The sequence below is a fragment of the Acinonyx jubatus genome, chromosome B4, assembly GCF_027475565.1.
Source record: "Acinonyx jubatus isolate Ajub_Pintada_27869175 chromosome B4, VMU_Ajub_asm_v1.0, whole genome shotgun sequence".
NCBI classification, from domain to species: Eukaryota; Metazoa; Chordata; class Mammalia; order Carnivora; family Felidae; genus Acinonyx; species Acinonyx jubatus.
Genome location: NC_069387.1, coordinates 120,140,916 through 120,167,752, shown reverse-complemented (window position 1 = coordinate 120,167,752; position 26,837 = coordinate 120,140,916). Strand labels below are relative to the sequence as shown.

At 36.9% G+C, this 26,837-nt stretch overlaps 2 protein-coding genes across 2 annotated transcripts in view; one reads left to right on the top strand and one right to left on the bottom strand.

Annotated features, from left to right (window-relative positions):
• The window catches only part of PARPBP (PARP1 binding protein), a 69,353-nt gene extending 61,637 nt beyond the window's left edge, over positions 1 to 7,716 (bottom strand). Inside the window, exons 1-2 of the mRNA XM_015068797.3 lie at positions 7,075 to 7,716; positions 2,807 to 2,962 (exon numbers count right to left, since the gene is read on the bottom strand). Coding sequence (XP_014924283.3) covers positions 2,807 to 2,962; positions 7,075 to 7,350 — 432 coding nt within the window. The 5' untranslated portion in view covers positions 7,351 to 7,716. The remainder of the gene's footprint in view (positions 1 to 2,806; positions 2,963 to 7,074) is intronic.
• NUP37 (nucleoporin 37) overlaps positions 7,186 to 26,837 on the top strand; it is a 45,199-nt gene continuing 25,547 nt past the window's right edge. Inside the window, exons 1-5 of the mRNA XM_015068795.3 lie at positions 7,186 to 7,288; positions 8,567 to 8,787; positions 17,659 to 17,783; positions 21,336 to 21,408; positions 23,134 to 23,228. Coding sequence (XP_014924281.2) covers positions 8,632 to 8,787; positions 17,659 to 17,783; positions 21,336 to 21,408; positions 23,134 to 23,228 — 449 coding nt within the window. The 5' untranslated portion in view covers positions 7,186 to 7,288; positions 8,567 to 8,631. The remainder of the gene's footprint in view (positions 7,289 to 8,566; positions 8,788 to 17,658; positions 17,784 to 21,335; positions 21,409 to 23,133; positions 23,229 to 26,837) is intronic.

The following is a 26,837-nucleotide window of genomic DNA, read 5'->3' as shown; positions in this document are numbered from 1 at the left end:
CTATTCTTGTGACTCTTCTGAAAGTTTAACTTTTTTTTAAACACAAACTCCAAAAAGTGCTACTTCCATTTTTTTTCCCAAATACCTAGATAGAATTGATTTTTAACAATGACTATGATTAAAAATAAAAAAAGCAGACAAATGGGTCATGTAACCACCACCACTTCAGCTACCCTGGTTCTTTTGAATTTTCACAAACTCTACCTACTGTCTCCTGCCCAAGGCCTCTGCATATGCTATTCCTTCATCCTCATCATCTTGCCCCAACTCTTTGCCTAGTTAACTGCTCTCCTTGCTTTACAGTTCAACTTGATCTCTCCAACCAGGTCAACTCCCTGGTCTCACAGCCTCATACACCTCTTCTCACAGCCATAGTTTTACATTTATTTGTATTTTTCTCTACTAAATGTCTACCTCACCCACTAGGTAATAAGCTAGGCAGGAGGAATGTCTGGTTTTGTTCATCATTTTAACCTCAACACTTATCACAATGCTTGGCACACAGAAGCTAAAAAATAAATAAATAGAAAAGAAAAGAAAAAAAATTGGGGGAAGGGAAAATGAAAGGGAAGAAATTAACAATTAACATTTATATAAACAGCTGTGTTGGCCTCTTTGCTGTTCCTTGAACATGCCAGGCACATTCCCACTTCAGAGCCCTTCCATTTTGCCTGGTAGTCCCTTCCCACAAAAATTTCCATGCCTAGTTCCTTCTTTTCCTTTTTGAATCTTTGCTTAAATGGCAACTTGCAGATGAGGCCTTCCTTGACCATCCTTTTTCAAATTGCAAGAAATCTTTTACCCCAAACTCGATACATTCCTTAAGCGCAAATCTGTGTTTTTTTCTCTACAGTACTTGACCTAAAATATTAAATATCTTATTTATTATCTCTGTCTCTCCCCACTAGAAGATTAATGTCATAAGAGCAATAGTTTCCTTCAGAATGTTTAAAGTTTCTTTATTTATTTTTGAGAGAGAGAGCATGCACACATGCAAATGGGGGAGGGGCAAGGCGAAAGAGGGAGGGGAAGAGGGAGGGGGAGAGGGAGAGGGAGGGGGAGAGGGAGGGGGAGAGGGAGGGAGAGAAGGAGGGAGAGGAGGAGGGAGAGGAGGAGGGAGAGAGGGAGGGAGAGAGAAAGAGAGAGAGAGAGAGAGAGAGAGAGAGAGAGAGAGAGAGAGAGAATCTCAAGCAGGCTCCACACCGCCAGCACAGAGCCCAATATGGGACTCGATCTCACAAAATGTGAAATCATGACCTGAGCCGAAGTCAGATGCTTAACCAACTGAGCTACCCAGGTGCCCTGCTCAGAATGTTTAGAATAAGGTCTAGTACAGGGGCGCCTGGGTGGCTCAGTCCGTTAAGCATCCGACTTCGGCTCAGGTCATGATCTCATGGTCCATGAGTTCGAGCCCCACGTCGGGCTCTGTGCTGACAGCTCAGAGCCTGGAGCCTGTTTCGGATTCTGTGTCTCCCTCTTTCTCTCTCCTCCCCTGCTCATGCTCTGTCTCTCTCTTCTCAAAAATAAATAAACATTAAAAAAAAAATTTAGAAAAAGGTCTAACACATAGTAAAAACTCAAATATTTGTTAAAAGAATGACTATGTCAGAATTTTGTCAAAATCTTTCTATGTTCAAAGTTTATCTTAATATATATGCAAAAATATACACACATGTTGTAAACACACAAAACTTCCAACTATCATGTATAACAAAGACTATCTCTTGTTTTAAGATTATACAATTCCTAATTTTTAGGTGTTAAAATATTCTTCCTTTTCCAAAATTATGGTTCCAAGTAACTAGTTTTTCTCAATGGTCTTATTTGCCAATGTGAAAAATGTTCAAATCTGTCAATGTATAATACTTCTTTGGAACTTTTATTGGTATATGAAATCTAAAAATCTGGAACCTACTGACATAACAGATTAAAATAACTCATCAGAATGTCATTTCACTCACTATCTTGCCCAACAGGCCCACTGAAACTATTCCACCCTTCATATTAGGAGACATTCTCTTTGTTATATTCAAACCATCAAGACTTTGATCCCTCTGGATGCTTCTTAACTGACTTTTCCCTTCCTTCATCCCTTCTTTAAAACCTTGCCATCCAAAGACTTCCCCTTCCTTTAAGTACATCACCTAAAATCTAAAATTTTTAAATCATTTTCTTACCACTCCAGCTTATATTCATCCTTCTCTCATCTGAACACCTTTAGGTACAGCTCATTCCAAACACTAGTTTGGTCCAAGCCAACTACATAAGAATCAGATTAAGAAAAGATTTTAAAAAGACAATTTCCAGAGTCTCAGTGCAGATTACAAGAATCAGAATTTCCAAGACTGGAATTCCAAGATTTGTTTAAAAACCTTCCCAAGTAATTCTGATTCATAACATGGCTTAGAATAATCAATCTATAGCACTGAGTCTGAAATTAGTCATAAAAGACTTAAATTATATTAAAATAAACATAATTTATGTATGCCTTCTAGAACTTTTTTAAGAAGTCATAAATACATTTTTAACCATAATACTAGTTGCACATTTATCTCAAGATTTCAAATTAAACATTGAATATGCATGTCCTACGTTAAATTATACATATGAAGGCCTTAATTTTGAAGCAAATCATGTCAAATCCAATTGTAATATTTTGATGTAGATATACAGAGGCATTTTTGAAAATACTATATTGACATTATCATAGGAGGACATATACTGCAAAGAAATTGATATAATTAAAATGAGCAGCTACCAAAATTCACTTTAAAAAAATAAGTAAACCCAAATTTAGTCTACTAACCTGTTTGTTGTTGTCTGCCATGGAAAGCTGCAATGCCAAGAGCATGGAGTCTGCGCCACATACAGTAGTTCTCTCAGAGTCACAAAGAATGTGCCAATTCCTTCTGAACTCTTTAATCATATCCAAGATAGACTTTTGATCAAGCACAGCCATTCTCTGAAAGTAGAACAAAATGCAATGTTAAAAAGCTTTATTTTAATTGGAAACTAATATTTAACATGTGTAAGAAAGCAGAGTTAGGGAAAAATAAGTAATGAATGAAAGGTCATTTCATATTTACTAAGATTGCTTTTAATTAAATTTAGGAAAACAGAACAACACAACTTCTGCACAATCATATTTTCCTCTCCTTTAGTTTTCTTAAGCCAAATCTTTTAAAATAACAAAATCCAACCTTCAGTGTGAAAATTCATATAAAACAGATATGTAAATTCTATAAACTTAGTAATTATAGACACAGACATAGCTAAGTAAAGGAGTTTCAAAATATTTGTTATATTTGTTTTGAGATAGATGGTAATATGTGTGGTAAATTAAAAAAAGAAAAAGAAAAAGACCAATTTCCTCCCATCCCTACATTATCCCAAAATAACTGGTCTACTTTTTTACCCTTTTAAATATGGGTCAGTCTAGTGACTTGATTTACCAAGTGAATATGGCAAGAATGACGTCATGGGAGTTCCAAGCCTGGCTCGCAAAAGGCCCATGTTGAAAAGACTTACTACTACAGGGGCGCCTGGGTGGCTTAGTCAGTTGAGCGTCCAACTTCGGCTCAGGTCATGATCTCATGGTCTGTGAGTTCGGGCCCCGCGTCAGGCTCTGTGCTGACAGCTTGGAGCCTGGAGCCTGTTTCGGATTCTGTGTCTCCCTCTCTCTCTGACCCTCCCCCGTTCATGCTCTGTCTCAAAAAAATAAACGCTAAAAAAAAATTTTTTTTTAATAAAAAAAAAAAAGAGTTACTACAGCATGCCTGATATCTATCTTTTGAAAGTCCTGCCTACAAGGTTGGCCCTTGGCTGCACCTGGGAACTCAGAATTCAGGAGGGTTCCCAGTAAGAGTGGCTCACTGTGGCTAAACTGTTTATACAAATAATATAGTTTATGCTGAAAACAATGCTTTCTTTCTGAGTCTGGAATTTTAGAACACAGACAGAGGATACCTACATCAGTACCCTGGGCACTGCGTCTCTAAAGAGTTTTCCTGATAGACACTATTTCATATGGGTTGTCAAGACATTTTGCTGGAGGACTTAAGCATGTCCTATGTGACTCCACTAAGAACAGACTTCTGTAAGCTTATGCCTGATCACCCCAGGACTTTGCTTCCTGCACCGTCTCCCCATGCAGCTTCGCTCTTTGTTGATTTTGTTTAGCATCTTGTTGCTGTAATAAATTAGAGGTATGGGCACAACTAGATGCTGAGTCCTCTGAGCCTTAGCAGACATCCAACCTGTGGGTGATCTTAGGGGCCTCCTGATACAAGGCTTTGCAGCTTTAGTTCTTACTCTCTTTCTTACTCTAGACTGCCATATGAAAAAGTCCAAGCTCACCTGCTCAAGAGGCCATAGAAAAGAGAACCACTGCACTCCAGTTGACAACCAACACCAACTCAAAGACATGGGAGGCTATATTAGACTTTCCAGCCCCCATCAACCTGCCAGAGGAACTGCAGCCACATTAGTGATCCCAGGCAAGACTAGCAGAACCACTTAGCTGAGTCCAGCCATTGCTGGTCCACAGTATCTTAAGCAAATAAAGTGGTTGCTGTTTTAAATCCACTAAGTTTTGGATGGTTTGTTACACAGCAATAGATAACCAATACAATATCTAATATTCAGCAGTTTCTTGGTGCCAGAAATTTTTCAAAAGCTTAATATTTATTACCTTATTCAATCTTTGCAAGAGTCCTATGAGGAAGGTCTATTATTATCTTCATTTTACCTTTGAAGAATGGGATGCCCCATGTCACTCAGCTAGCAAATGGCAAAACAGACTTAAACCCAAGATGCTTAACTCCATAAGCTGTGCTCTTAAATCACTGTATTACATAACTTCTTTTGACAGACAAAAGTCTTTCAAAACAACTGGATGTAGTTCCAATGTCTTATAAGCCCAAGTGTAAACAAAGAAGTAATTCCTTTCTCTGAGTTTACAGTTATGCCCGCTAAAAGTTGTTTTTTTCCTACCTCCTCTTAAGTATGCTCATTTCTAACATATTCATATGCCATTATCTTATTTTGGGTATATTCTACTGTACATATCCCATTTATTAGCTTCCTGTTATCGTTTTCTTTCTTTATGTGGCATAAATAGAATTCCAGATATTTACTAGGTATTTTGGGTTTATATGATCAAGAAAATGGGTACATAACATTTACAGCAATAATTCATAGTTGCATCAGTGATGCAATTTAAAGATACAAATAAAAAACTTTACAATATCTACATTTATACAAATACTAGTAAGTTGCTAAAAGTTATATTTCTCTTCAAAATATCACCTTCATTTCTTTTTTTTAAAGGCTTATTTGAGAGAGAGGGAGAGCGAGCGAGCGCACATGCCAGAGAGGGGCAGAAAGAGAGGGGACAGAGGATCCAAAGCAGACTCTGCCCTGATGGCAGAGAGCCCAATGCAGGGCTCAAACTCACAAACCATGAGATCATGACCTGAGCTGAAGTCAGATGCTCAACTGAGTCACCCAGGTGCCCATCACCCTCACTTCTTAAAAGAAAAAAAAAAAAAAAAAAAACGAAAGTGAAAAAGTAAATTTTCAGTGATATGATCAGTTTACCTGACAAATCTTTAGCACTAAATAATTTAGAGTGTTATTTAAAAGTAATATGAGTTCAGATTGCTAAGAATGAAAACTAGTCAAGAATTAACTTAATAGCTATGAGATCTATGCCAAGTTATGTCACCGCCCCTGCCTCAGCCTCCTTGTACTGAAAATGAAAATAATAGTTCCTATCTCACAGGATTTTGTGAAAAGTAAATGACATAAATACAAGTTTAGCTTTTAACAGTGTCTGGCACATATAAAAGCCAACAGTCTCATCCAGGGGTCAGAACACTTTTTGGAAAGGACCAAAATAGTAAATATTTAAGGAGTGCAAGGCATATGGTCTAGATGTCACAACTATTCTACTTGATCTTGCTGTACGAAAATAGCCACAGACAATACATAAACAAATGAGCATAGCTGTGCTTCAACAAAACTTTATGGAAATTAAAATTAAGTTTCACAAAATATTATTCTCTTGTTTTTGTTTCAACTATTCAAACATGTAAAATCTATTCTTAGCTCAGGAACTGACTGCAAAAAAACAAAAGCAAGTAGTGCCCTAGTTTGCCAACACTGGTGTAGTCTCAGCTTGTCAGCAGCTAGCTGTCTGTATAAGCCTAGGCAGTCAGTTTTACAACTGACTGCCTAGGTAAAGTATCATCACATAGAAAACAGGAATAATACCTTCCAGCCAGTTATGAGAAGTCAATGAGACAATGAATATGCAAGCACTCTGAATGTTAGGCTGCACTATACAAAAACAGTAGAAGGTGGCATCGATAATAAATACTTGTTTTAAAAAACTGGATTCCAAACTGCAGTGTAGCAAAAATTATGAGACAGGAAATTATCACTGTAGAGACAGTGTGAGATGGTAAAAGAATTTTTGAGTCAGACATTCCAGGGCCCACATCAGGTTCCCCAATTTAAGAGATGTATGGTCTTCAGTATTTAAAATCTCTGATGAATATTAATTTCCTTAAATGTAAAACCAGTTAAGAGATCTCCTACCTCATAAAACTATGAGACACAAGTAAATAACCCACCTAGTGCCTGCACACTTATTAGGTGCTCAATTGAAAAAAAAAAAAAATGGCAGTCGTTGGTGCTATTATCGTTGGAATGCTGATCCTAAATATTCCTTAGAAGAATGTAATAGGGAGAGGGCGAAGTCTCAGAATTGGAGCCTGCGCACGTTTTGGAACTAGGACCTGGTTTCCTGCCAACCTAATGAACCTAAATAGGCCTCTACGGGGCTCAGTCTTCCAGTCTGCAGATGATCCCTCAGGACCTTTTAGCTCTATTCATCACTAGGTACCGTGAACTCCGTTCAACACCCCGGGACCCAACCAGGCTCGAGAGCAAAGCCACTGAAAAAATAATACCCTAGACGGTTACTTAGCTGTCACCGAAAACCCCTCCCCAGCCGCAGCCTGAGTCAAAAATTAAAGTACGACAGCAGGGTAAGGAAGACATGAGACTCACCTGGCTCAAAGTAGACCCGCTAGGTGCAGACCCAACAGAAGCAAACTCCGGCCGAGCTGCAGTCTCCAAGTTGTCCATTTTAATTTTAAATCTCGCGGGAAGGCTCGGGAGCCAATCGCTGCTTCCGCCCTCTGACCCGGAAACAAACTCTGAGCGCGCCGCAGCAGCCCCCAGCGGAGACCAGATTCCTTCTGACCACTTCCCGACGCCCCTGGTGCGTATCACACGGGAACCCAGGGGCCGCGCCGCTCTGCTCCTGGCCGCCCGCGCTCGCATCCTTTTCGTGCGAGTTCCTTCTCTCCCCGGGCCGTGCTCCACCTCTCTTCCTTCTGACCTGGGGCTTCGGGAGGTGGTAGCGGGGTCTCGCGGGACTTGCCTGCCTGGGGAGAGGTGTTGGGGTTCTTTGAGAGGACTTAAGTTGTTCCTTCCGTCTTTTCCCCTCCAGTTTTAGAGGACAAGTCCAGCCCGCCTTGTACAGTAAAACCCTGAGAATGTAGTGAGATTGGGCACTAGTTTAACGAGGAATAGGGGACCAAGTTTCCTGACCTGGAATCTTTTCCACTTCTGACACCGCGCTGCCTCTGAGGGCATCCACCTGCTGGTCACCTTTAACTATTGCCCAGTCCCGGATCCCCTCTCCTATGGTTACTATTTTATAGGCTCCCTGAGGTGGGATTCCTCTGATTCTCAATAAATACTTATCAGGTTCTTGATGTGTTTGTTACTGAGCCCAACTGTTCTCAGAACAACTCCTGCATCCAGTTAAGAGAAAAAAGACCTCTTTAGATCCCTAAATCTCTGGGAATGCTGCTTCGTCTGGGAATGCTGCTTCCACAGTGCACACCAGGCCATGACAGGCTGGTTGAAATTTTGTGCCTAGTTTTATGAATATTATCTTTATGTCACACATTTCGGCACTCCTTCCTCCAGATCCTCTATTTTGGATCTGCTTATTTTATTGCTCTTTTCACACTGAATCATGACCATTACCGGATATTGTAATCTTCAAGGTGGAGGGCTGTGTTTTACTTCTCTAGCACTGGTGTCCAACACATAGTAAAGTATTTTAAATGCTGTCTCGCCTTAGGAGCTTGGCAGCTAACCTATTAAAGTCTCCATTTCTTTCTCTGTAAAATGGGAACTGTAAGTAGTACCTTCCTCTTAAGTTTGCAAATATAGGTGTCCTGATGTCAGTTAAATCCTCAACATGGAACTTACAAGCGGTGCTTCATAAATGTTAAGTATCATTAATTTTTATGAATATATTTATTACAGTGGTTACATCTTCCAAGTACTTACTGTATCTTTTAGGTCATCTAAACAGGATATTATGATACATTCTGCAGGTATCACTCATAAAGTATTTAAAGAAGTACTTGAAATTGTTTAGCTGTCTCTGGCATCTGAAACACCATGTCCTTATTTTATTTGCTGAAAGTGACTAACACTTTGATGGTTTCTGTCTTAACTGTGTCTGTGCTATCATCCACAGTTTCGTGACCTTGTCCAGTAGAAGGCTATTTTATTTTTACAACTGTTCAAGTATTGACATACAAGATGAAGCAAGATGCCACAAGAAATGCTGCCTACACTGTGGATTGTGAAGATTATGTGCATGTGGTAGAATTTAATCCCTTTGAGAGTGGGAATTCAGGAAACCTAATTGCATATGGTGGCAGTAATTATGTGGTCATTGGCACGTGTACATTTCAGGTTAGTGTACAAACTCAGTGAATGACAGTGCAGCTATTTCAGAGCTTAAAAAATTTTTTTGGTAAACTTTGGCTAAATTTGGAAAGCATATTGAGTTTGAATGTAAGAAAAAAAAAATGATATAAAGAACTACCGAGGAAGATATTCCAGTAATATATGCCTGAGACTTGTGGAAACATTAAGTAGTGAAAAAAAAGACTGTAAGGCTTCTCTTTTGCCTCATGTTTAGAAATGCAATATCCTAGGAATTGAAGGTTGTGATTACCTGAACATTTGGTATGTACAGGGAAACAAATGAATTCTAAGTAATTAATCTAGTTTTTCTACATTCCACTTTGACTTAGGAAACAAGCCTTAAAAATGGTCCTCCAGGAGATTTTACAGCTGTCAGGATATTCAGCTTTTCTATTCATATGCTCTCTTGCTTCTCATACATCTAAAGCATACATCCAGAGTGTACAAAGTATGAGACCATATTAATTGAACAGACAATTTAGCACAGTCATTAAGACAATGAGCTCTGGCACCAAAATGCTTAGATTTTTACTCCTACCTGGCTTTACCTCTTAATAGCTGTATGACCTTGAGCAGGTACTTAACCTCTCTTCTATAAAAATGATGAAAATAATACTTAATGGGGTGTTATGAGAATGTAGTGAGTTAGTACATGAGAAGTTCCTGGAAGGTATCTGGCACATTTAATGCATATATATGCACACACACACACACATATGTTTTAACTGTCATTGATTTAGTCAGCATTGCCCCCTAGCACAGGCCCATATTTAATCACCAAAGCAAGATTGTTTCTGATGAGCACACACCATGTTTTCTCACAGGAAATAGTTCCACATGTGGAAGAGTCTAAACAATGAGAGTTCAACTCTCAGAAATCTTGGCTAATCCTTAATTTACCAGAATATTATTCATAGAACAGTATTTCTCAAGATTAATCAATGAGGTAATTTGACAGTGATCAGTTTTCAAAGATTTAAAGTAACTTTACCACTCCCATACTGTTTATAAACATTATTTTCTCTTTTACTTGGGAAGCAGTTCAGTATCTTACAATGTTTTGGCATCATAAGTGCAGTTTAGCATTTTGCAATGCAATAAATATATAAAGTTATACAAAGTTAGACTGCATGAGTATTTATCCTAAGGAGAAAGTATGAATTAAAGGCTTCAGTTTTTCGGTGTCTGAGTAGAATACAGGAGGTCTTACGTTGTCCCATGTTGTCTCTTAAGGTTAGGATAGGAAGTGCTCGCTTTCACACTAAGTGACCCTCGGTCTGACTAGCTGGACTACTTGGTTAGGATCAAAAAAAGTCCACATTATTAAGAGAAATAACACACTCTTGAAAAAGACTGAGGGAAAAACCATCCTTCCAGTGTAGGCTACTAACCTATGAAAGAATAGAGCAGCTCCTTACAGGTGAAACTTTTACTTCATTACTTTTAAAATTAATAGCTGTAAACATAGAATTGTGTTTAAAAAAATACTGAAAAAATATACCTTAATCTCTTGTTTATGTCCAGCTAGGAAATGAGAAAGTCAAGAAGGGAGAAAAAAATTAAGAAGAAAGGCAGAGGTGATGAGTGGCAGAGAGAAAATGAAAGCAAAAGACAAAACGAGAAGAGAACTAACAAAAACATTTGTATTGCTCTGTCATGTCTTGCACATTGTCCTTGTTCATCTTCAGGCCTGTCAGATTGGCAATCTGGGTCTTACAGCCAAGTTACCTAAAGAAAGAATTGGATTTTATTAATTTGGCAAGTAATGAACACAAATATTCTGTGCCAAGTATCGGAGATACAATTAAACAACTGTCCCTGACCTCATAGAGTTTCCATTTTACTTCAAAGAAGTTCAGGGATTTGTAAATGACTGGTAAATAAAAAAACAAGACCTAGACCTTGGTTCTAAACCCCTGTTCTTTTCCTTCTGCTATTCAGACAGGTTGCAGCCATATTTCAAATAGTTCTGCAAGAGAATTGAATCCCAATAATCTGTGTTTGAGGATTCAGAATAAATTATTGCTTCCCTTTAAAGTTTTTTTTATCTAATTAAACACTATTAAACATTGTATTTTCTCATGTTAGAATCTTCAAGTTTCATAGTATCCAATTTCTGCCTCCCTCTTGTCTGAGACAACATGAAGTAAAGGTAAATTGAATTGAAAGCTTTCCACTTTCCTGTTGGAAAGGCAATCCTCATTCTAAGACTCTTAGGAAACAGTGCACTAGGTTTAAATATCAACAAAGCATTTTTCAGAATCTTACTGTGTTCTTTTGAATATGGAAATTTGAGCTGAATGATGGTACTGTTAATTGATGTCATGTATTTGTCAAGTATTAAGTGCAAATCAGGTGCTGGGAACCGGTAACACATGTTAAAAAAGCAAGGACTCTGACCTCAAGATGTTTAAACGTAAAACAATGCAGTAAGAAAACTGCTTTAAAAAGTCCTATGTGCAAAGGGTGGAGGAAACATGAAAGTTCCTAGTCTATTCAAAGGGTCACCAGTAATGCATCGGGGCCCTTACTGGGATTTGAATGAGAACATTTGATTTAAGCAAGCTCGTTGAATTTATATAGAACATGAAGCTGACAAGGATACCTAATGCTTTGATGATAAACTGCATTTAACAAGTATTTATTAAGCACCTATTGTTTGCCAGACACAAACTTAGAATTGAGCTATTCTTTAATAGATCGGATTAATGGACCAAGTTGAACAAGCTAAAAATTAATAAAGTCTTGAAATGATAGACTGCTAAAGCTAGAAGAGACAATTGTGACTTATAGTTTTTAGTCACCTGGATGTTCAGCATGAGTCAGTGCAATGATTAACTGCCAAATTCAATGCTGTTCTGTAGAAATACAATGTGAGCCACAGGTATATAAATTTAAGTGTTATAACAAACACATTAAAAGTAAAAACCAGGTGAAATTAATTTTAATGTTTTTTTTAACCCGTTGTATCCAAAATATTTCATGTGACCAATATGAGAAATTAATGAGGGGCTCCTGGGTGGCTCAGTCAGCTAAGCATCTGGTTTCAGCTCAGGGCGTGATCTTGCAGTTTGTGTGTTCAAGCCCTTCATCAGGCTCTGTGCTGACAGCTCAGAACCTGGAGCCTGCTTCACACTCTGTGTCTCCCTCTCTCTCTCTGCCCTCCCTGGCTCACACTCTGCCTCTCTCTCTCAAAAGTAAACATTAAAAAAAATTTTTTTAATTTATGAGATATTTTGTGTTGGTGTGGATTTTGCACTTTATAAAATATACACAGTTTTGAACTAGCTATATTTCAGGTGCTTAATCACCCCATGTGACTGGTGGCTACCATGCTGGACAGTATAGCTCTATATTCTCCTGTATAAATTCACAGGTTGTTTAATGTTTACTTCAGTTCTCAACAGTGTATATTATGATGCAAAACAGATGATGTATTCAAAGACAGATTTCAGAATGCTGTTAAAATGTTTGAAACCATCATGTGAAAGAGGGATTAGACTCAGAATGGTAGATGTATTTTGTGTTACTTGTCAATTCTGAGTTGAGTTGTGGCTTAATAGCGCTTTAAGACCGATGCTGAATCTGCTCTTTGAGTGCATTCACCTAAAGAGAGATCAGCTGTGGCCAGACACTTGCCATCACTGAAGTAGACTTAATCCATATGGTTCCAGAAGGCAGGAGCACTGAATAGAATTTACATGGGAACAGAGTTAGGTTTAACGTTAAAGAGAACTCTTCTAATCAGAACTACCCCTGAGTTGAATAAGCTCCCCCCAAGAAGTAGCTAATTTCCTGTCACCAAATGTGCAGAGAAGGGTTGTGCAAACTCTCTTCAGATGTTCTATAAATTCAAGTGTGAGATGAGAGAAGTGGACTAGGTAAACTTTTACAGTCTCATCTGACTAAAATTCTGTGTTTGGCCTTAAATGGGTGTGGTGGGAGGGCCTACCAATTTCAAACCCTTAGAATAGCCCTTTCAATCAGCCTGGCTTTGTCCCAACCTCAAATACGCCAGAGCCTTATATAATGATTTGTACTGTAGCAAGTTTTCCAAAGTGTCTTAATTTCCTTCCTATACAATACTGCCTACCCCCCAAACTAAACCTAAAATAACATTCGTCTCTGCCTATACCACACACACACCCTAGCCTTTTAGTTGGCTCCATGGCAGACATTGCTGCCAGGAAAAAAGGTTTCACTGGTAATACATAAAGCTCAGGGTATAGAGTCCCTGGGTTTCTTTATCTCCACCGGCCACCCAATAACTCCATATATACTATGGGTAACAAATTATAGAACCCAATTGTCAACACTGTTGTTACAGTCGCAAAGTAAAGTGTGTTTTGATGGTGAAACTTCATTTTTAGAAGATTGATTTGTCCAGTGTGGAAAAATAGATGTAACCCAAACTATGAAGTCAGCTATGATTAGGCTCTTAACCTTATTTTAAAATTGCTTAGTGGTTGCTGCCTTGGCATATCTGGCTGTTAGCTATACAGTTATTATACACATAGATTATGAAGTAATAAAAGTTGACAGTGTTTTTCTTTCCTTGATAAGTACATTTCTATCTCCTTTTTTTCATTTATGGAAAAACTTTTTGTTGTTAACTCTAAGTTCATCTGAAATTTAAAGTTGTTTTCAAGGGGCATCTGAATTATTTAGAGAAAACCCTGTGTAATGTATCTGTGAAATGGCTTTGCTAAGGATCCCAAAGGCTATCCTGGAAAAAATCTACACATCCAATAGGATTCACTTTAAGTACACACTCTAAAACTTTGCATTTATTTTTTTTTTATGTTTATTTATTTTTGAGACAGAGAGAAACAGAGCATGAATGGGGGAGGGTCAGAGAGAGGGAGACACAGAATCTGAAGCAGGCTCCAGGCTCTGAGCTGTCAGCACAGAGCCTGATGCGGGGCTTGAACTCACGGACTGTGAGATCATGACCTGGGCCGAAGTCGGATGCTTAACTGACTGAGCCACCCAGGCGTCCCTGAAACTTTGCATTTAGATTCAGGATGAATGGAGTTCTTAGAACAGGCCTTTAGGTAATATTCCTATCTATGTAGACATATGTATTCATTAAATAACAAGTTTCACCTGCTCTGGATTTTTTTTCCTTGATGATGTTAGAATTTTATAAAATTATAAAAGAATTATAAAGGATAACTTACAAAAGGTAACTAACTACAGCCACTTAATACAGAGGATTCCTTGGGCAAATTTGTCATGAAAAATTTTGCTGGAGTCTCTAGACCAGTTAGGGTATTGATTTAAATAACAAGACAAGGATTTACTTATTTTTAAATTACAATATTTTAAGCCTATAAAAAGTATTTTAAAATATGTATTATCTATAAAAAGTATAAAGAATAATAAAATAGGGGCACCTGGATGACTCAGTCACTTGAGCATCCAGCACTTGATTTCAGCTCAGGTCATGATCTCATGGTGAGGCTGGGCGCCGCATAGGGGCTATCAGTGCAAAGCCTGCATGGGATTCTCTCTCCCTCTCTCTCTGCCCCTCACCCTTTCTCAAAATAAACAAATATTTTAAAAAAGAAGAAGAAGAAAATATGTTCCTGTATACCCACAACCTGGCTTAAGCAATGGAACATTAGTAATTCCCTCGAAGCCCTCTGGGTGTTCTCCCCTTACGGCCTTTCCTTCTCACCCCCAAGAGTCTGAAATTTTATGTTGGGGATTCTTTGTTTTTCTTTATAGACTTACCATATATGTAGGTGTTACAAATCAGTATATTGTATTTCATGTTTTAACCTTTGTTTTAATGATATTATTCTGTATTCTGTTCTACAGTATGTTGCTCTTACCATTGTATTTGTTAGATTCCTCCATGTCAAAGTTCATTTATTTCCATTGTTATATGATACACAAATATACCATGATTAATCTATTCTTCTGTTGGCTATTTGGGTTACTTTTTGTTTTTTACTCTTGAAAACCTTGCCAATACGCATATTCTTATGTCTTCTGCTTGTGTTTTGTTACCTCCTTTCATTGTTTTCTTCCCTGTTAATTTGGAGGTTGTACATGCTGTTTCTTTTAATGGTTACCAAAGACACTTTAACATACACAATTAGACAAAGTCAAAATTAATATCTTTAACTTCTTCATGAACAAAATAAGGATCTTTGACTCTTTGAACTATTACCACACCCTCCAGACTTATATTACTGTCATATTTTAGTTCTGTCATTTTTCTTTTCACTTTAACACACGAATTTAAGTGTTTTATGTGGCTAATATTTGTTTAGATTAACCCACCTGCTTGCCTTTGATTTTTTACTCACTTTTTCTTACATCTCAGGCCTTCCTTCTGGGATCATTTTTCTTCACCTGAAAGCACATTCTTTACTATAAGAAAAACTTTACTACTAAATTTTTACTGCTAAGTTATTTACTAAATAATTTCTGGGGCGCCTGGGTGGCGCAGTCGGTTACGCGTCCGACTTCAGCCAGGTCACGATCTTGCGGTCCGTGAGTTCGAGCCCCGTGTCGGGCTCTGGGCTGATGGCTCGGAGCCTGGAGCCTGTTTCCGATTCTGTGTCTCCCTCTCTCTCTGCCCCTCCCCCGTTCATGCTCTGTCTCTCTCTGTCCCAAAAATAAATAAACGTTGAAAAAAATAAAAAATAAAAAAAATAAATAATTTCTAATATTTTACATTTTTCCAGCCACTTAAGGTGTCTGTTGCAAATTACTCATAGTTATTTACAACTCCTTAAAAATCTAAAAATGATTTTCATCTCATGGGCCTTACAAAAACAAGCCAGAGGTCAGATTTTGCACAACATTGGTTGCCACCATCTGCTTTAGATCTTTCAGTGAGAGTTTATTGATGCTAAGTCTTAGTTTTTGTTTTTCTGAAAATATCTTTAGTACAGCTTCATTCTTGAAGTGTTTAGTTCTAGAGTTTTTTTCAGTCATCATTTTGGAGCTCTTATTCTACTATCTTCATGCATTTGTTGTTTGTGCTGAGAAGTCCATGGTTGTCCTTTTATAGGAAATCTCTTGTGTAGGGAACCTGTCTTTTCTTCTGGCTGCTGTTGCTGACACCTCCCCCTACCCACCTCCCCCCCCCCACACACACACCTGGCCTTCTCCCTCCCCACCACTCTCTCCCTCAATGTGTATATACATATACACACAAGTATATATCATGAGAGTTTGTGTGTATATTCTGTAGCTTCACTATGTTGTATCTGCCTGCAGATTTTTTATTTAAGCCAACTGGGATGTATTTTTCTTTCTAAATGCATATTGGTGCCTGTCATCAAGTATGGAGAGGATCCTTTGTCATTATCTCTTCAAATATTGCCTCTTCCCTCATTCCCTCTATCCACTCCTCTATAGCCCCAATTAGATACGTGGTAGACCTTTGCATTGAATCCCTTTTCTCTTGTTGTCTTCACTTTGCTCCATTCTGAGTAATTTTTTTCAAATCTGTCTTCCAGCTGCTCTAAGCATTGATTTTTTTTTTTTCCGTTATGGTATTTTCATCTAAATTTTTTGTTTGGTTCTTTTTAAAGTCTGCCTAATCATTTTTGGTAATCTCTTGTTGCTTACTCATACTTGTGTTTGTGATACTTTTTTTCCACGTATATGAGTGCATGCATGTAAGATCATATTTGATTAAACTATATCTGTGGGAACTTTTTGAGACCTGGGTAGAGGTAGTTCATCCAAAGAGAATTTGCTTTTGTCTGTCAAGTGCTTGGGGCCACTACCAACATATGGCCATTTTAAAATGTTATTTTCTGAAGCACATAGTTAGTGTGAATTCAGGCCCCAAACTTATGTGAGGACCAGTTTATGGTTGAGATTTTCTTCTAAGTGGCATTTCTCTTTCTTAGCCTTCACCCATGGTAGACATTTTGCATAGTAGTTTCGGTTTTTTGGTTTTATTCCTACTTCCCCTTTAGAAGTCCTGGATCTATGCAGAAGTCTCTAATCATCCCTCTTTGTGCAGGCACTAAGCTTTGTCTTTTTGCCTCGCAAACAAGCAGTTAGTTATTGGATGTGGGCAGAAGTACTTAAGATAGCTGCATGCCTAAGTGCTCAGTTGCTTCCCTGGACTTGGATTTTTGCATTATTTTTATAATGGGAAAGCTTTTCAGGTGAACATCCATATTGCCAGACCTAGATGACTTGGCTTTTCAAAATTCATTTTTTCTTCCTCCTCTTCCCATGAAGATAAACAGAAATCATTTTACTAGTACTGAGCGGGTAAATAAGCTGACTTTAATTAAACATCTAACCTAGAATCCAAAAGACTAACCAGATTGTATCAACATATTCACTATTCATAGACTGTAATAGTATTAGATGAACAATTTGTAACATCTTATACATGTATAGTGCCATATATAATACTATGTGAAAATTATTGATATTCATTGTAATGACTGAGGCATTATCTTGTACATAACCAAAACTTTATGTTCGGTATGTATTTTTTTAATATTGTCAGTTCGATTATGTGTGGTAATTCATTTACCTAGAATATTTTGATTTTTAGAGGATTCAATTTTCATCGCATTTGGTGTGAAATATGTTCACTATCAGGAATAAAATGTCTTCTAAGTAAGATAAAGTATAACATGTTCACTGTTTATTTTTAGTGGCCCTAGAGAGTTATTCTTTGAGGCTTAGAAAGTTTTATCGATTTTTGTCATCGTTGTTCAGTAAACCACTTAAGTCTCAGTATCTAATTTGTTTTTGAACTTACAAAAGAATATACATGGCCTCCTGATAAATTCTTCATTATAACGAAATGGGGTGTTATAGTGTTTGTTCTTATAACTTATTAAAACATTTACTATGTATGTTTAGGAAGAAGAAGCAGACGTGGACGGAATTCAATATAAAACACTACGAACATTTCAGCATGGAGTCAGGGTTGATGGCATAGCTTGGAGCCCAGAAACTAGACTTGATTCATTGCCTCCAATAATCAAGTAAGTTTAAAACTATTAAATGCAGTATTTATTAATATCCTTTGTTGTAAGTGATCTGAAGCCTTTGATCATAAGGACATTTCTCCTCCATTTCCTTTTTCCCCACTTTTAGATATTAGCTTTTTTTTTTAATGTTTTATTTCTTTTTGAGACAGAGACAGAGCATGAGCAGGGGAGGGGCAGAGAGAGAGAGAGAGACAGAGAATCCAAAGCAGGCTCCAGGCCCTGAGCTGTCAGCACAGAGCCCCATGCAGAGCTCAAACCCACAAACCACGAGATCATGACCTGAGCCTAAGTCAGACGCTCGACTGACTGAGCCACCCAGGTGCCCCTAGACATTAGCAATTTTAACATTGGCCATTATTTTGTAATTTAGGCTTACTATCTGAATATGTGATTTAAATATGCAACATGGTAGTGGTACTTTGAGAATATGTTTGGGCCTGACTACATAAATTTTTACTTGAGTTTCACCTAAATCATTTGAGGTCTTCACATCTTGACACATCTTGACACTACCTGCTGAGGCCTTCTCCACAAAGGCAATAATAATATGTCAGGTTATTTAGTGCTTGTTGCAGAACACTAACCTTGCTTCCACAGATGTCAAATCTAAAAGATATGTCTTCTTTTAGTAAACAGCTTAGCAGCCATAAGTTAGCTCTTACTGAGCTAACCTAATTTTTTTTAATTAAGGGATAATTTGAAAACAGTGAAATTCTCAGTTTCTGGGAGTACCATTTGATCAGTGTTGACATGCATATACTTGTATAACCCATATGCTGGCAATACATAGCATTTCCATCACTTCTAAAGGTTCTTTATGCTCCTTCCCAGTCAATCCATGTACCCCATCCTCTGCCAAAGCAACCATTGATCTAATTTTCAGAAATGAGTGTTGCCTATTCTAGAACTTCATGTAAATAGAATCATATAGAATGTATTTTTTGTGTCTAGTATGATGTTTTTGAGATTTATCCGTGTTAAGAGTACCAGTGGCTCTTTTCTTTTTCTTTTCATTTATTTTGTTACTTTGTAATGCATTCCATTACATTGTATAAATACCACTATTTGTTTGTAACATTCTCCTGTAAATAAACACTAGGGCAGTATCCAGTTTTTAGCTATTATGACTAAAGTTGTTTGAGTGTCCCTATATACAGCTTTTAGTAGATACATGGTTTTATTTCTCTTAGGAGTAGAATTGCTCCTACTCTTAAGAGAATCAGAGTAGAATCAGAGGATAGATGTATGTTAACATTTTTTAAAAAGTACCAGTCTCCATAGTGCTTCTACCATTTTATGTGCCCACCAATAATCTAAAGATGTTCCACTTCCTCTACCAACTCTAAAATGTTTAATTGTTGTCAGTCTTTAATTTGGTTAGTACCACAATGACATTTCCCTGATGACTCATGATGTTGAGCACTGTTTCATATGCATTCTATTTCCTAACTACAGAATGGTTGCCTGCAACAAAGATTGTGAAGATGTGCTGTTTTCTTCTAGAAGCTTTACAGGTTTTAGCTAACTGAATTTTAAATAATCCACACGACAGTGCTTGTTAACATACATAAGTCATTGTCAGCAGCCAGTTTGCTGTTCATTTCCTTTTATATTAAAAGGAAGTGTTCACAGAATCTGAAGCTAAACAAGAGTCAGGCAGTCTCTTTGCATTCGCTAGCAGATTTTTAAAGCTGTAGAAACTGTTCTTCCCATGGTTCTGCTTGGTGCCTGTTTTCCTGCCCTCCTTTTAATGGATATGCTATACTGTTTCATCTTTTTTGTCATTGTTGCCTTTTGATAAGCAGCCTCAAATTTCGGGGAGAACTCTACAAATATGTATAATAAACTTGGCACGTTAACCAGCCATTAATTTTAAAGACAGTATTTTTATAGCAAGCTGGCAGCACAATTTTGTTTTTAAATAAATTATTTATTTTTATTATAAAAATAATACACATTTACTGTATCAAATTTGGAATATACAGAAACATTTTTAAAGGCCATCTACATACCCAGTACTCTATTTTTTTCATAAATAGTTTTACACAGTTGTGATTAAACTGTACTTTTTATATTTCTTACTTTACTTTTTTATATTTATAATCCAAAATAGATACTATTTTTTTCATGACTGAAGAGTGGTCTATCAAGATGACTGAGGTATATAACTTTGTGTCTGTCTTACCATCGTTAACTTATAGTTAGAAAGAACCCATTCCTAGTGTTTTATCTTTAGCATTTAGTTACCGTCAGTTCTTTCTCTCTCTCCATCTCTCTGTCTCTCTGTTCATCCCCACTGCTTTTCTTTCACATTTGCTGGAGAGCAACTCTTCACCTTACCTCTGTTCTCTGAGTCTTTATGGTTTATTAAAGGATGATGTAAATACACTTACCATGTATAAAGTTAAGCAGCAAAGTTTGGAGAAAAGTAGAACACCACAAGATTTTCCATAAAGTTTTGTATGTGTGTTTTATCTTCTAATTTTATTTATTAATTTTTAAAAATTGGGTTTTTTTAGAGAGCACGCACACAAGTCAAGGAGAGGGGCAGAGGGAGAGGGGGAGAGAGAGAGAATGAGAGTCTCAAGCAGGCTCCATACTCTGCATAGAGCCTGCTGCCAGGCTCACTTCCACAGCCCTGGGGTCATGACCTGAACTGAAATCAGGAGTCAGATGCTCAACTGACCAAGCCACCCAGGCACCCCTCTTTTAATCTTAATGAGATTTTTTCATTAATTCTTTTTTAAGTAAATAATCTTTGTCCCTGTAAGGCCTGTATTCTTTGATGTTTTTACTGAACTTGGCCTTATTCTTTTACTAATACCTTCTTTATAAACCCTTTTGCTTGAGATATTTATTTTAAAAACCTTCTAAAATAGCCTTTTTCTATTTTAGAAATGATATTTTGGTGAGAGATTTTTAAATGATTTCTTATGACATCACTATGGGGAAATCTACTTTAGAAGACCCTCACATTAGTAATGTTGTAACAAGTCTGTTCTAGAGTTTCCTCTGAGTGGGAAAGTATGAATACCCAAAACAATAATGGGACAAATTCAAAGAAGAATTAGGTACTATAAGCTTTGGGTTTTTTTTATTTTTTTCTTATCTTTAATTTGTATGTTACGAAATATAGCATATGTGCCCAAAAGTACAAAAGAAAAAAAAAAGTACATGTGCAGTTTAACATGATTATTGTAAAACAAACACCCATGTAATGATCACCCATGGAAGGCAATAGAAAACATTGCCAGTACCTAAGGTCTCCCCCTGCCCCTTCCTAATTAACCTCCCTTCTCCTTAAAGGTAATTATTCTCATGATTATTGTGGCAATCATTTATCTTCTTGAGTTTTTTTCTGTAGTTTTATCAGCTATTTTATCAACTATTTTTTCTACCTAAGAACTTTCATACAAATGGAATAATAATATCCTTTTTTTTTGCCCTGCTTTGTTAACTTGACATTATATATGTGAGATTCGTGCTTGTTTCTACTTATAGCTCTAATTACTGATTTGTGTTGGGTCTTGTTTTTTTTACTTCTAGATTTTGTACTTCAGCTGCTGATATGAAAATAAGGTTGTTTACTTCAGACCTTCAAGATAAAAATGAATACAAGGTATGTTGACAAGTATACTTATAACTCTCTATTTTAAAACATATATTACTTTTGCTTTTTTAATTGAATTTATCTCAATTTAAAATGACATTTAATGTCATCTTACTTTATTTGACTCTGTTTTAGGCTATAGTAAGGACTATAGGTTATAGATCTGGTAGCATTTATTAAAATATTACATAGGCACAGCAAATGAATGAAAATTAGAAATTCACATTTCAGTATAGTAGTAGAGTAATAAACATGAACACACATAGAGTTGAGTCAGACTTGAAGAGAACCAACAATTAGCACAGCATAGGGCAAGGTGGGATTACAAAGTGCTTAAGATCACAGACACAGGAGCCAGACTACCAGGGTTTGAAGCCCAATTCTACCGCTTTAGTAACAGTGTGACTGGTCAAGTTCCCAATTTCTTTGTGCTCAGTTTCTTATCTGTAAAATGGGGATAATCATAGTATCTGCCTCAAGGACCATAAGCATTGACAGAGCTAATTCATGTAAAACATTTAGAATAAAGCTTTGTGTATAGTAAGCCCTATATATATGTTTTCTATTAGTATAGTAAATAACCCTGTAAAATAAGACAAAGACAAATACCGTATGATCTCAATTATACGTGGAATTTTTAAAAGGCAAATTCATAGAAACAGAGTATAATGGTGGTTGCTGGGGGATAGGGGAAATGGGGAGATGTTGGTCAAAGGGTATAAACTTCCAGTTATAAGATGAATAAGTTCTCAAAAAAACAAAAAACAAAACAAAAAAAGATGAATAAGTTCTGGGAATCTAATGTACAGCATAATGAGTATAATGAACAGTATGTGTTACATACCTGTAAGTTGCTAAGAGTAGATCTTAGGGGCACCTGGGTGGCTCAGTCAGTTAAGCATCAGACTTCGGCTCAGGTCATGATCGTCTCATGGCTCATGAGTTCAAGCCCCACATGAGGCTCTGTGCGGACAGCTCAGAGCCTAGAGACTACTTCAGATTCTGTATCTCCCACTCTCTTTGCCCTCCCCTGCTCATGCTCCATTTCTCTCTCTCTCTCTCTCTCTCAAAAAATAGACAAACGTTTAAAAAAATTTTTTTTTTAAAAACGAGCTTTGAGCTTAAATGTTCTTGCCACAAAACAAAACTGGATTTTTGAGTTGTTGTGATTATGGGCTTCTAATACTAACTGTCCCCGGTGATGGCAGTCACATTGAGGAAGTGAATAAAGACCTTAGAAGGTGAAATCCATATGTGTTTATTAGATAAAGAGTGTGCAGAGCAGTAGATGTGAGTTAAAAAATTGAGGGGGACTCTATCTCAGTACCCCTAGAAAGTTCTTCTAGCTTTAATTTTTGCTTAAGCTTTATGTAATAAAAGGAGGTGATATGAGGACAGGTACAGTAAAAAAAAAGTGTGTGTGTGTGTATGCGTGTGTGTGTGTGTGTGTGTGTGTGTGTGTGTGTGTGTGTGTGTGTGTTTGTAAGAAATGCATACTAGAAAAGAAAGATCAAGCTAATAGCTGTGTGTTGAATGATCAGCTTCTTTCCAAGATAAACCTTCCAGAAAAGTGGGTGTATAAATCATGCTTTAAAAATAGCAAATTGTTTAAGAAATATTTATAGAAAAGGGAAGCATGCAGTGAAAGCTTTTAAGTCAGTGAAGTAAAAATATTAGGTAGGAATATTGTAGGTTATTTTCCGGTGTACTTATTAACTTCTCTCCTTTTATCAGATTTTAGAGGGCCATTCAGATTTCATTAATGGTTTGGTGTTTGAGCCCAAAGAGGGCCAAGAACTTGCAAGTGTGAGTGATGATCATACCTGCAGGTATGTTGCTTATGTTAAAGCCACATTTTTCAATTTTCATCTTATTTTAATGAGAATTACATTAGAAAAATTAGAGAAAATTTAATTTGTATATTTACTCCATAAAATGTTATAAAAGAAGTATACTTGGTTTAAATTGTAAGCATGACACAAACATGAGTTTCACAACTGGTAAGTTGAGTTCTCATCCCAGTTAATGGAAACGTCCCTTGCTGACTCATAGGTGCCTCTCTGCCTCTTATTTTAGATGTGTACATTTATGAAATTTAAATATATAATGGGTCAAATTCTCCAATATCGGGTAAGATCAGTAGGATACTAAAAGGCAATTGCCATACTGTGAAGTTATTTCACAGATCCTGTCTGAAAGTTGTTTAATAATGAATTGCAAATCTCATTTGCTAAACTAAGACTCATGGGAAATTTCCTATTCTGACAAATTTGGAAGTCTCTATATTAAAGGTTTTCTGTAGGGGCGCCCGGGTGGCTCAGTCGGTTAAGCAACCGACTTCAGCTCAGGTCATGATCTCGCAGTTCGTGAGTTCAAGCCCTGAGTCAGACTCTTCTGACAGCTCAAAGCCCGGAGCCTGCTTCAGATTCTGTGTCTCTTTCTCTCTCTGCCCCTCCCCTCCTTGTGTGTACTCGCTCTCTCTCTCGCTCTCTCTCTTTCTCTTTCTCTCTCTCAAAAATAAACATTAAAAAAAATTTTTTTGAGATAAAAAATAAAGGTTTCCTGTAGATGTAGTGCATTTAAATATCACATTCTTCCACCTCACCCCAAGTTTGGAATGGATGAGGTAGCTATAACATTTTTTAATAGTGCCTAAAGCTGGAGAATATCACAAGTAAAGAATAAGACGAAGAGTAGGAGGTGGAAATAAGCTGAGGAGTCAGGAGTGAAATGAGGGAATTCTATAGGAGTGCCAATCACTTCATTTGCTTTAACAGTACTGTGAGGAAAAATACCCCACAGCTCTGTTATTTTACATAGTTTTAATGTTTGATGAGGCGATGACAAAATCATTAGTGTTCATAAACACTTGTATATATATAAAACCATTAAATATGTGTCTTTTCACATTGGAAGTAAAGCCACGAAGAACTTGTTAAATTTTAATCATAACAGCTCATCCTTTTAAAGTTATAGAGTCATAGGCCATTATTCTTTATGTACTGCCTGTTAAAATTTTCATGTCAAGGACATGAAAGATTTACATGCCATTAAGATTTTAGGGCCTCACATGTTACAAAACCAAGTTTGTATAGAGAGCTGAAGAGTAAATGGGACCATTTTTAAGGTAAAAGTTAGAATAGATCACTAGATATAAATAATGACATTTTAGTTCTGTAACACATGGACTTTCCTAATCACAAGCATTTGGAATAATGAAACCTGAGAAGGGGGAAAATGAGCGTCTTTGCAAGCCAAGGAACAGCCTCTGAATAGTGAACAATAGCCAAAGACCTGGGATTACATTCAGTGGTCTATTATTACTTTTTTTCTTGTTGTAGAATTGGGGATTTTTGTAGACTGGTAAAATGGTCCTAAAATTTTGGGGACTGAAAAAGGGTTGCCAACTTTTTATTTTGTCAAGTAGTAAGAATTTTAAAATGTCTACTGCCTTTTATTATTACCATCATTTTCTGAAAGTAAGAACATTATTGTTCTAAAAAGGAGAAAGACTTAACTTCAAAGTAAGTCCTTTAAATAAATTTAACTTTAAGAAAAAAAACTTTGTTGCACCTAATTGCCTTATTTTGCTACACTGCGATCGATGATGTTATTGTTCAGTAAATGAATACTCTCCGTCCCCTCTTCCCATGGAAGGAGATTTTCCCACTCCATTGGGCTTAGCTGTGTGGCTTGTTTAGGCCAACAAAATGTTAGCTGGTATGATGCAAGCAGACACTTTATCTGATTTACCTGGTTTGTCTTGACCTATTGTCCTCTGTCTTCTGTAAGATGAGAGTGGCCTAGATAGCTACTGGTCCCAGAATGAGAAACACAGAACAAATATGGACCCATGTGGCATTATGAAATAGAGCTTCCTACAGATTCATGAGCAAGAAATGTATGCTTATTTTTCTTAGCCACTGAGATTGGGGGTTGATAACATCATTTTAGCTGTAGCTAAGGAGCTAAATTTAGAATTTGTCAGCTTAGTTCACCAATCAGAAGTAAAGGATAATTCCAATTGGCTATTAAAGTCAAATGTCTTGGTCCAAAAGCTTAGCAATATAGATTAAAACTTTTAAAAGAAACAGCATAAATCAAGAAGTTTAAAGTAAGGAAGAGTAGTAGGTATCCTACACTTTCATAGTAACAAAGGAAAGAAGGAATTCTGAGAAGACTACAATAGAAAAACATTTCAGGGGTGCCTGGGTGGCTCAGGTGTTTAAGCACCTGACTCTTGATCTTGGCTCAGGTCATGATCTCATGGTTCACAAGTTCAAGTCCCACATCCAGCTCTGTACTGACAGCTCAGAGCCTGGAGCCTACTTCAGATTCTGTGTCCCCCTGTCTCTCTGCCCCTCCCCTGCTCATATTCTGTCTCTCTCTCAAAAATAAATATTAAAAAACAAAAAAAAAGAACTCAAATCAGTAACCTAAGTTTATATCTTAAAGGAACTAGAAAAAGAACAAAGGAAACGCAAAGATAGCAGAAGGAAGAAAGTAAAGATTATAGCAGAGATAAGCAGAGAATAGAAAACCACAGAGAATTAAAGACATTGTAAGTTGGTTCTTGGAAAACATTTAGCAAAATTGACAAACCTTTGTCTAGACCAAGAGAATACTCCAATTAGAAAAATCAGAAAAAGTGGGACATTACTACCAACCTTACAGAAATAAAAAGGATTTTAAGAGAATGCTATGAACAGTTACACACCAACAAATTAACCTAGATAAAATTCTGGTAAATTCCCAGAAACACAAAATTCGCAAAACTCAAGAAAAGAGAGAAAATCTGAATAGACCTATAACAAACAAAGAGATTGAATCAGTAATTAAAAGCATCCCAACAAAGAAAGCCCAGGACAGGATGCGTTACTGGTGAATTCTGTTAAACATTTAATGAAGAATCAACACCAGTGTCTCAAATGCTTATAGATAATAGTAGAGAAGGGAACATTTTATAACTATTCTATGATGCCCATATTATCCTGATACCAAAGGCATTATAAGAGAACTGCAAACCAATATCCCTTACAAATATTGATGCAAAAGTCTTCAACAATATCTAGCTAAAACTAGAAAATGCTTAGAAGATAACATTTTGTACTATAAAGGGTAGAGTGAATATTTCTCTCTGACTCCATGCCAACTTAAATAATTTTTAAAATAAATATCTTGATCTATGCATATTTTCTGATGTTTGACTTTGTCATTTCCAAGAGAGACACAGTATTATAATTAGCTAGATTTATGGCCTTAGGGACATCATTTCACAACGGTGTATCCCCTGAACAGATTCATAAAGTTTATGTATTTTATTGAAAATTGCCAAATTCTGAATCAGACAAAATGAAGATAGTTCTTACTTGTACTAGCATGTCACTCTATCTGTTAACAAATCGTCACTTGTATAAAGGACAAACAAATGTATTCAG